Raw genomic sequence first — 12,146 nt, 5'->3', positions numbered from 1 at the left:
TTGTTGTTTATTGTATTTTTCCAGTCATTCCTTTGATTCCAATTTCTCCCATTCTTTTTAAAAGGTTTTTCGTGAGTGTTCCTAGGACTCCCACTATTATAGGTATTATCTTGATTTTCTTCATCTTCCATATCCTTTTCAGCTCTCTGGCTAGCTCTGTGTATTTGCTTTGTTTCTCCTTTTCTTTGATATTCACCCGGTGGTCAGCTGGAACAGCAAAGTCTATAGTGATAGGATTTTTTTTTTTTGGTAATTGTCTGTATTTTTGAGATGAGGGGTTTTCATTGATTGAGATTGTCGGACTGACTTCCTCATCTTGGTTGTAATCGTCACAATCCAATCAGATCTGGATAAATCGTACAGACAAGAATATGAGAAGATCAAAGAACGCCAAATCAAGAAGCTCACAAAGCTCAAAGACCAGAGGAATGTAACATCAAAAACACCGCTCACTCGTGAAAGCAGTCATCCACCTCAGCAGCCGCCAACTGAGTCACTCAGAGGAAGCAGTACTAAATAAAGGTCTCAACTTCGCAACAACAACCAAACGCATTCCATTCTTAGATATCATAGCACACATGGAAGATATAGCCTTGAGAATCCCATCAACCCAAGGTGATGAAATAAGATTGAAAGTGAGACAAGTACTCGAGAAAGCCAAGCCTCCTAAATCAAACATCTCTTGGGAAGATAGGCTGGCTATAAGAACCCTATAGAGTGATAGCAGTATAATAATTCTGCCAGCAGACAAAGGCAGTGCTACTGTGGTGATGGACATGTCGGAGTACTCTGAAAAAATGGCAGGCCTAATTGCAGATGGTAGCTATGGTAAAATAAAGAAGGACCCAATTTTGAAAACCGAAAGAAAGCTGTTACAAATCCTTACCAGTGATGGCGAACATATACATGGAATACTTCGAAGACATGGCCTTAGGTTCAGCTCCCTTAAAGCCAACCATGTGTCTAAGATACGTTGATGACACCTTCATACTCTGGCCCCATCAGGAAGACATCCAGGCTCTCCTAGACCATGTGAACTCAATAAGACCATCGATACAGTTCACAATGGAGAAAAAAAAAGATAACCAACTGGCCTTCCTTGATATACTCATATCACGCACAGAGCATGGGTTTAAGACATCCATATATTGCAAGCTTCACTGGACAATACCTTATCTTCAACTCCCATCACCCATACAGTATCAAACATGGAATCGCACGCTGCTTACAACATCGAGCAGAGACAATAAGTAGCGATAACATTACATACCACCAAGAAATAGTCAGGTTGAAGAATACCCTCCGTAGTAACAACTACCCCGATAGCATACTATCCACCAGATGTGTTAATAGTATAAGAGAGTAGAATGAAACCCAAAAACCTCCAACGGTCTGCCTACCATACATACGAGGCATCTCCGAAAAGATTCAGAGAATATGTGCCCCCTACAACATCAGGATGGTATTCAAGAGTGAGTCAACACTCAGACGACACTTGGTACGAGTGAAGCCCCGCATGGAGGAGAACATGACCAAAAACTGCATATACTCCATCCCAAGCAGTTGCAGAAAGGTTTACAAGGGTGAAACATGCCACTCCCTTAAAGTAAGGGTGGAAGAACACCGAAAAGCGGTAACTAAAGGGGAGATGGAAAAATCGGGTATAGCCAACCATGTCTGGATGGAGAGGGGGGACCATCGCCCCCTATGGGATGAAGTAAAAATAATAAACAGAGAGACCACTGGAAAGTGAGAAAACTTAAAGAAACAGCTCACTTGCTCGGACATAACAACCTACTGAGCAAACCAAGTATAGAGCTGAATGCAATTTGGACACCTCTGATAGAGAGAGAAAACCTTGAATAACAACATAGGTTTAACATTAACAAAAAGCAACTAAGAATTGTCCTAGTGACATATGGCCGAGTGGTCCTAGACGTTGTATCAAGTTTACAGTTACCCATAGGTGCTGAGTTCAATCCTGAACGAAGGCAGTAAAAAGTAACATTCAAAACAGAGAATCAGCAACTATGTCCCAGAGCCTAGCTGGAGTCCGAACACGGTACCCCCGTAATAATAATAAAGGGTTGGGTTTGAAACTCCTAAAAAACGGTTCCCCAGTTCGATACAAAACACCTGATGAAGGCCGGAGGGTAAAACGGCCGAAAGGTTGTGACGATTACAACCAAGATGAGGAAGTCAGTCCGACAATCTTTTTCTTGTTAATTATTATGACATCCGGTCTTCTTGCTTGGATAGGTTTATCAGTTTGTATGTCCATGTCCCATAAGATTTTGTGATTCTCGTTTTCAAGTACTGTTGCCGGTTTATTATTGTTATTCCAACCTTTGCATGTTTTTAGTTGGATTTATTTTCTTGAACTCCTTTGACTTTAAACATTGAAGCTGTATTAACACGATTCCCGTTCCTAACAGGTAAGCCTTTTACAAAATTGGAAAAGAAATTGTCTTGACAATCTGATTAAGCTATTCATGGTGGATTTTTGTTATGGTCCCAAGCTTTTCAATTACAATGAAAATCACCTTGACTTTCTTAGAGTTCGAAGTGTTGGCATTGTCTTATTATTGTTTCTTAGCAGTCTCAACTTTCTGATGTTTTTATTTATTCATTTTTTTCTGAGCTTTGGCTTAGACATTCAAGCTATACCTTAACACTTTCACTCTTCCCAACAGGCAAGCATTTTGTAAAATTGGAAAAGAAATTGTCTTGTCAATCTGATTAAGCCATTTATGGTGGCTTTTTGTTAAGGTCCTAAGCGTCCCAATTACAATGGGAATCATCTTGATTTCTTTACATTTCCAGAGTCTAACTAATTCCCATTTCATTTCTTAGTGTATTTTATTTTTTTCTTGTTCTTTCTCTCACACTCTGGTGTCGAAAGGGCAGACTACGTCAATGATTGAGCAAGTTCTCTTGTCTTTATTTAGTAAAATTATGTCAGGTCTAAAGTATTTAAGGACCTTACCAATCTGTATGTTTGACATTGTCGTTTTCCTGCACTACTTCTGGTTTATGCTCATACTACTTCTTATTGTGGTCTTATCTGTAGAGTTTGCATATATTCAAGTGTGTGTGTATATATATATATATATATATATATATATATATATATATATATATATATATAAATTTTATTTATACAAACATTAATGGCTACATATGTGCATACATGTTTCTGTAATCACCCACGTTGGGGGATTACGTCTTCAGGCCAAGAACTACCTTCAATTGAAGGTAGTTCTTGGCCTGAAGACGTAATCCCCCAACGTGGGTGATTACAGAAACATGTATGCACATATGTAGCCATTAATGTTTGTATAAATAAAATTAATATACCTGCTCTGTTCACTCATTGAGCACTATTTTGGTAGACACATGTTGTTTCATTGGATGTACTTCTAGGAAACTAAACTCTACTGGCTATATATATATATATATACAGTTATTGTGGTCTTATCTGTAGAGTTTGCATATATTCGAGTGTGTGTATATATATATATATATATATATATATATATATATATATATATATATATATACAGTTATTGTGGTCTTATCTGTAGAGTTTGCATATATTCGAGTGTGTGTGTGTATATATATATATATATATATATATATACACAGTTATTGTGGTCTTATCTGTAGAGTTTGCATATATTCGAGTGTGTGTATATATATATATATATATATATATATATATATATATATATATATATATACAGTTATTGTGGTCTTATCTGTAGAGTTTGCATATATTCGAGTGTGTGTGTGTGTGTATATATATATATATATATATATATATATACAGTTAAGCCCGGCTTTGCTCTGTCCCTATGTACTGTTCATAACTTTGTGTGCATATATACATATATATATATATATATATATATATATATATATATTAAAAAGTTTGACTCATGTCCAGGTAACCTACATCTAAAATTTCAAATGTTTAGACCCAAAATTGGCAGAGGAGTTTGGTAGAGTCTGCAAAGGTGAACTCTTTCAACTTTGACCTCTTGCCAGCCAAATTTTCACCCCAAAACAGCTTGCTGCATGTTTGAATACCCTTTATGTAAAATTGTAAATGTTTAGACCCCAAATTAGCTGAATAGTTTGCTAGAAACCTCAAAAGTCCAATCTTTTGAAATTTGACCCCTTGGCAGCCAAAACATTGTAAAATAACACTTAAAATTAGAACAGTAGACCGAAGAATCTAAAGATTATAAAATAAAAAGATGCAGTTTAAATTTCTAGTTCAACATACCACAGACTTCGAACTTGCATAAGCTCATTTTCTGCTAGAAAAATCCACTTTAGGACAACTGCTGCTGCTGAGGATGATGACGATGATGATAATGATGGTGATGATAACAATGACGTTGATAGATGTAAGGAAAATCTGGTAGCTAAATATTCCTGTTACCAAAAATTACCAAAATACAACGATTCTAAAAAAAAAAAATCCAAGGGCGAATAACTCACGGTGTAAAATTAAACTTACAAATTTTCTCTAACAAAATTGCATACAGAGCAAATATAAACTTTCATGAAAACTTGCTAATTTTCAGGTTTCGATTCTTCACCTACAAATGCTTCTGACGGAAAACAAGACTGTTCCTTGGTCAGCTTTGACCTATCTTACCGGTGAGGTCAATTATGGAGGCCGTGTGACTGATGACCAAGACCGCCTCTGTTTGGAAAACATCTTGTCAACTTTCTTTTGTCCCGAAGCCTTAGTGGCAAATTATGCTTATTCTCCCGATAACGTAAGTACATCACTGAATTATCTCCCCTTGTTGAACCTTAATAAAATCAAAATGGTTAAATCGGTTTTACTGAAAAGTTCACCCAACCAATTTGGGGGGGGGGGGATTGTCATTATTTATTTTTTTTTGCAGTTATGTATAAAACTAGATGAATTAAAAATAAAATTTTTTTTAATCTCCCCCCCAAAAAAGCATCTTGTCATTTGATACGTAAGATGCTACTATTTTGGGATAGTATCTAACAAGGAACTGTGGGTAGTTGAGCAGCGAGATATCTGCTAAAATTACATTTAAACTTTTGCAGATTAGTACAGTCAGGGAAGCAGAAGACAGGGAAGGAATTCCAATGTCTGGTAGTCTGAGAGAAGAAATTATTAGAGTAGAAGATTTTCCGGCCCTTAGGGATCTCAACAGTGAAGGGTTGGGATTTTTCTGTTTGTCTGGTTAGTTGCAGGTATGTACATCAAAGGGATATAAATGATACAAGTTCATCGGAGCACATTTCAATAAAGTACTTGTAAAACAAGCACAGGAATGTGACATTGTGGTGATGGGACAGGGGCTGGAGCTTGGTAGATAATATGACACTTATAGATTAGAAGTGGGCCCTAAGAGGGAGAGACTAGTGGTTGGTGCACCAGCACAGATGTTCCAATAACCCAAAGTCATCTGCACTGGTTATGAAAAGAGGTTGAGAACACTGGAAATCTGTGGAGACTCAGATTCCAGGGAACACCACAGGCTATTGCCCAGCAGTGTGTGGCCTATTAAATTTGAAACTCGTTTTTTGGACCCAGCCTATAATGAGAGATGAGTTGTAGATGCACCAACCCAGATCTGGCAACAATACCACATGTCCCCTAAACACCTTTTACTCCAAAGAAACTGAAATTTGCAGAAATTTATTAATTTGTTTTTCTTTTTTTTCGTTGGAAATCGCTTCAGACAAAACATGAAGCCACTTGATGTAAGGAGCTAAAAAATACTGCAAGGTCAAAAATTTGCCAACAATAAGTGATAATTGAAATAGATTCTGATCTAGAAAACCTAGAGAACAGCAATTCTTTGCTCTTTGTCAAAAACATCGCTTATGGAATATGAGGAATAAAGGATAAAATAAGAGACGCGAGAGTTACGCGACGGCCAAAAGTAAGCTCAATTGTCTATTGATTATGTTTCACAAAAATCAGTAGTATTTGAATAGCCACCTTTTTATTCCCCTTACATAAAACTAAATTAAACTGAATATAGCCTACATTACCCACATTTACGCCAGTAGCTACGTTTAAAATTTAATAATGCTCAATTAATTAGTTAAGGAGTAAATTCTGTACATGGAAATATATTAACATACGCACCTAACTTTATATATATATATACATATATATATATATATATATATATATATATGTATATATATATATATATATATATATATATATATATATATATTATTTTTAAAATGTAATTATCCAAGTAGATAATTACATTTAAAAAATTTTTTAAATAAAATAAAATAATATATATATACCGCTCACATGTGGGGGTACCAAATTGGTTAAAGGGAAAATTATTCCCAGCTCGCATTTAGGTAAAAATGCGCTTTCGTAAATAATTGAATTCATTCCAAACCTATCACTAAAACCAAAACAAACAACATTTATATATATATATATATATATATATGTATATATATATATGTATATATATATATGTATATTTATGTATATATATATGTATATTTATGTATATATATATATATATATATATATATATATATATATATATATATATATATATATATATATATATATATATTGAGGATAAAGATCAATAATTATAAATTATGAATCAGTTTCAAAAGGAGAAACAAAACAAAATCACACTGAGTGTACGATCGTTTTGGAAACGGTATGTTTTTTTGTCAGAACGGCATTTATTTCCTCATTCTTCCGCCACGCGTTGCTTCTCATTACGCCTGTGACATCTCGCACATCTCTAACATGATTGTCCTCCTAATAGTCTTTTTATTTTTCCTTATTGTGACGTCATTTCACACACAGCGTCCACACTCTGTTACAGTTTTAAATAATTTGAGCGGGGAGGACCGACATTAGAATTGATAATTTAGGACCCTCGGTCAGTGAAGAAGAAAACCTAGATCGAGGCAATTTTTTAATGCATATTTAAATCACATTTTAAATGCATAGTTTTATTCACTAAACTTTGTTGTTTTTTTCTTCTCCCGTTGATGAAAGGTTTTTAAAGCGTTGCCTGATGGGATAACATTCGAAGATGTTGTGAAAAAGATTGCAAAGTATCCCAGTAAAACATCCGTCAGTTTGTTCGGCATGAGCGAGGATGCGGAAATTGCGTGCCAACAATTACGAGCGACATCACTTGTGGACACGCTGGCCAGTGTCCAGCCAGCCATCGCCTCCACATTCGGCGGGTAGGTATATCACAAAGAATACGTGAACAATTCTGAATTTTGAAGAAATAACGAATCAATTCATTTAATCATCTACGATACGCATTGTATATATATAAAGCAGGAAACACTTGCGGCTGTATGTATACCAATAATTATTAATATTTTCAGTTTATCCTATCTTGACAGAGTTCAAAATAGACTTCATAGCTTAGTTGGGGATGCCCTTTTCTCTTCTCTGCAACCTCTTTCCTACAGAAAAGACGTAACGAGCCTGTCCCTGCTTTATCGTTATTTTCATGGCAGGTGCTCAACAGAACTTCAATCTATGGTCTCCACCTCGCCAGACTTTCATGAAAAACACTCATCTAGCCAGAACCACTATCACTAATTCCCCCCACTCTTTATCTGTGCCTACACCTAAACGTAGATTCCATGAAAAGGGCTTCTTTCTTAGAACTGCTCACCTGCAGAACTCTATTCCGTTTGCCTGCTTTCCAGCTGACTACAATCTGATTGTCTTCAAGTCCAACGTGAACAAGTTCTTATTAAACCATCCCCCTAAGTAATCCAAGTTATAAAATTCCCACTAATGTTTACTACGCTAAAATCACAATGACTAATGTATACCCATTAGCCCTTACCCTTGAGTGGCCCCTGGGCCTTGATAAGTGATGACCTCATGTAAAGAAAAACAGTAATTGACAACATATCTTGTATCCTTCGCTGCCAACCACTTCACTTCATCCTTTCACCTATGGTCGTTTTATAGCATTTTTTTAAGGCAGCCAATTCAGTAATATGCAAATTAATGCATATCAAACTACACACCCCCTATGATCCTTGAAGATACTCTCACATAAGCCTATGCTCAGATTGGCACTCAAATCCACAGGATTTCTAGGCACAACTAACCCTTCTAACACAGCCAGCACTCACTACATGGTTACACACAACTAGTCCACACTACACGACTAGATACAGCTAGCCCACACTACACAACACCAATTCTAAAAAGAAAAAATGTCCAGATCAAATTATAACTTAATTGTCTCCATGACTTTACAGTGCATGCCTTTTTGTAAAATCCATATCATATTTTAATCTCTCCATTTCATGACAAGAACAACAAGTCTGTTGCCAAGGTCGCTGGAAAGATGGTGGGATCCTTCTACCGCTCCAGAAGATATCTCACTACTGATGCAATTCTCTATCTATATAAAAGCCAAGTACGCCCAAGGATGGAATACTGTTGCCATATCTGGGCAGGAGCTGCTAAAAACAGCCTATCCTGCCTTGACAGAGTACAAAATAGACTTTGTGGCTTAGTGGGGGATGCCCTTTTCTCTACCCTGCAACCTCTCTCCAACAGAAGAGACGTTGCGAGCCTATCCTTGTTTTATCGTTATTTCCATGGCAGGCGCTCGTCTGAATTCCAATCTCTGATCCCCCCCTCGCCAATCTTTCACGAAAAACACCCGTCTAGCTGAATCCACTGTCAAAAATTTCCCCCACTCTATATCTGTGCCTAAATCAAGACGCGGATTCCATGAACAAAGCTTCTTTCTTAGAACTGCACGCCTGTGGAACTCTGTTCCGTCTGCCTGATTCCCACCGGACTACAACTTGGATGTCTTCAAGTCCAACCTTAACAAATTCCTAATGAACCGCCCCCTTAAGTAAACACTTCATCAAATCTCCACACTAACGTAATGTACTTGCAATAACCCCTATCCCTGAGTGGCTTCCGAGCCTTGATAAGTGGTGATCACTGTGTAAAAAAAAACAAAAAAAAAAACTTTTTGTAAAGTCCATCCCAAATCGTAATTTAATCTCTCCATTTAACGTCGACAACGGTTTCATAAAGTCCGACGCGAATCATATTTTAATCTTTCCATTTCACTATGATGACACTTTTCATAAAACTTATCTATTACATTTCTGCTTGTAATCTAATTAGAAAAGAAAAGTGATTGACAGCTTGCACACTAATTTTTATCTCATCTTGTCTCCTTCACTGCCAACCACTGTCCTACGATCTTTTTGCAATGTCTTTTTAGGGAAGCTAATTCATTGATATGCAAATTGATGCATATCAAATTACATATTAATTTAAAAATATTATAGTTACTGGCAGGCTGCCCGGCATTCCAGAGTTGTAAAATACACTTGAATATATTTTAATTCATGCAGATTTCGTATTCATTATTATATAGCTAATATTCTATTGATTATTATATTGTACCCAATATATAGTAGTGGTTTCAAAAGTTAACAAAGTATGCATGAATTGGATGCTATCAGTTAGAATCGAAACCAAAACATACGGCTCTTCAACCTTATTTATTATCGTCTCACAAGAGATAAATGTTAGAACTTAAAAAATTAATCGGCGTTAATGTGTAAATGTATATTTGCAAATGCATAGAAGGTACACATTAAGTCAACTAGCAAAGTTCAAATTTTTCACTATAACCCTTAGCAGCTATTTTTACCGGTTAAAAATCAAATGGAATTTGTTTCACAGGTCCAAATCTCCTATATATAAAATTTCAAGTCTGTAGACCAAAAATTGGCAGAGTAGTTTGGTAGAAACCGTTCTTTATACAGACAGACGATATCAATTAGATAGATAGATAGATAGATAGATAGATAGATAGATGCGTTCAAGAATTTTTACTTTCTGGCCTGTTATGGTTAATTACGTTAATATCATATTTATTTAGAATGAATTGTTTCAAGTGTTTACAATTAATAATTAATACATCTTTTGATTCAACAATTTATCTTTAAATTGGAATATAAGGATAGCTAATTTTTCATTGAGACAAAGAAAGCGGGTTGAGTACTGTAGCAGTGAAGCATTCTTAATATGCTCCATTTTTTTTATTTTCCTTAAAAGACAAAATGTGTTTGTATAGTGAGGTTCTCTCGCTCTTACCTGGGTTAGTAAAATATTTTTTATGATTTCTACATGTAGCTTTAAAATCAGTATAAATATCCCCATACGTAGTATTTTTTTAAGGCTAGGATTATTTACTGAAGACGCAGTTCTTAAATACAGTATACTTTTAGTTAAATACTTTTCTTGTAATGGGCACTATTGCAATCATTTCTGTCGTTATTATTATCATGATATCATTAAGCTTGGTTAACAGTACAGATTGCTAGATTGGAAACTGCTAGATCGGAAACCCATTTTTGGACCTTGTCTAAGAAAAAAAGATTTGTATTGATTATTATATTGTACCCAATATATAGTAGTGGTATCTGGCAACAATATTATATGCATGGGCGAATGGGGGCTTTGTAGAGATATAGAATACTGGCAAGTATAAGTAGTTTTCTAGCCTGGTAAAGGGAGTTCAACTTCTTTGCACAAGCCTTGGCAATGTCGTTTATGTATTTGTTCTAATTCATGTTACGTGTGAATGTTAGACTGATGAGTTTGAATGATGCTCTCTCGGCTAGAGTGCTATTAGCCATGGCAATTGGTGGTTAAAAAGGCTTCTTGTTTTTGTTAAAGATAGGAGGTTCGTCTGAGTAGCATTAAATACAGGGTGGAACGATAAATTTGTCATCCTAAAGAAAACAACACTACAGCTTTGTTTTAAAAGTTTTATTGAAAAAAATTAATTCAGGTAATTTGATAATGTAGTAGAGCTGACATCTATTCAATTTAGCCGCCTTCAGCCTCGATCCCCACCTCAATAAGGGTCTTTGAACATTGTACATGTCCGCGGAGCTTGGCTAACTCTTTATGGTCATATTTAAAAGATAAATAAATCGGAATTGAAATTACAAAACTGTTAATATTTATCTATATAATATATATATCCACAGCCAAACAACATCACAACCCGCAAGAGCAATAACATACAATGAACCGGAAGTCGAAGACTCGAGTTTCACCCTCATTTTGGGTTCATCAGTTAGACATATCCGAACTTCAGATTCAAAACCCGAGCCTCTTCCAAGTGAGGCAAGCACTCTGCCAACTGAGCAAACGCTTTGCACACAAGAAATTCTATTCACACAGATCAAGCAAACCGCGGCAAAATCCGACAGTGGAATGAGCCTACTTCATCTCGACAAGGGACGCGGTATTCCAACCAGTTAATAACTCCAAGCCGATGTCTCACAAGTAGGACTTTGCAACTCGCAAGGACGATGCCATCCAGCAATGCTATATATATATATATATATATATATATATATATATATATATATATATATATATATACACGAGGGACATGCAATAAGTAATGCCTCTGACCCACTTCCAATTGTCTGATCCAGCTGAAAGTTGGCATGTGCAATGATTTATATCTCTACGGGTTATGTGGCAAATTACAGCTTTGAACTAATTGTGGTTTCTGTTTTACAGGTGTTTGAACTGAGTCAGGTGTGAAATGGAGCCTGTTGAATGTCAAGTAGTGATCCGATTTTGTATTTGAAAGGACTCACACCACAGGAGACTTTTGATGAAATGAAAGAAACTTATGGTGATAATGCCCCATCATATGACCTTGAAAAACGCTGGCATCGTGAATTCAAACATGGCCGAAAGTCTGTGGAAACAGCTCCCAGACCTGGTCGTCCCCCTTCTGCCATTGATGACGCATCTGTCCGTTAAGTTGAGGCTGCCATTTTGGCAGATAGGCGCATTACTATTCACCAAATAGCTCAAAATGACAAGATTAGTACAGGGTCTGTGGAAACTATCATTCATGACCATTTGCATATGCATAAGGTGTCTGCCAGATGGATTCCCAGGTTGCTCACACCATTCCAGAAGCGAGAACATATCAAGTGCTCGAGGGTGCGTTTGGAGATGTGCCAAGAAGATGAATCAAAGTTTTTCAAAAGACTGATTATACAGGATGAAACCTGGGTTTATCACTATGATCTAGAGATGAAAGCCC

General features: G+C 36.2%; 1 protein-coding gene across 1 annotated transcript in view; it reads left to right on the top strand.

Moving 5' to 3' along the window:
• Positions 1-12,146, top strand: part of LOC145255562 (dynein axonemal heavy chain 6-like) — a 277,781-nt gene that overhangs the window by 246,545 nt on the left and 19,090 nt on the right. The window contains exons 60-61 of the mRNA XM_080114017.1: positions 4,593-4,790; positions 7,049-7,242. Coding sequence (XP_079970143.1) covers positions 4,593-4,790; positions 7,049-7,242 — 392 coding nt within the window. The remainder of the gene's footprint in view (positions 1-4,592; positions 4,791-7,048; positions 7,243-12,146) is intronic.

Source organism: Euprymna scolopes, chromosome 31, assembly GCF_053919585.1.
Source record: "Euprymna scolopes isolate OS-2025 chromosome 31, ASM5391958v1, whole genome shotgun sequence".
Classification (NCBI taxonomy): Eukaryota; Metazoa; Mollusca; class Cephalopoda; order Sepiida; family Sepiolidae; genus Euprymna; species Euprymna scolopes.
The sequence above is the reverse complement of the archived record's forward strand: the minus strand, read 5'-3'. Positions and strand labels throughout refer to the sequence as shown.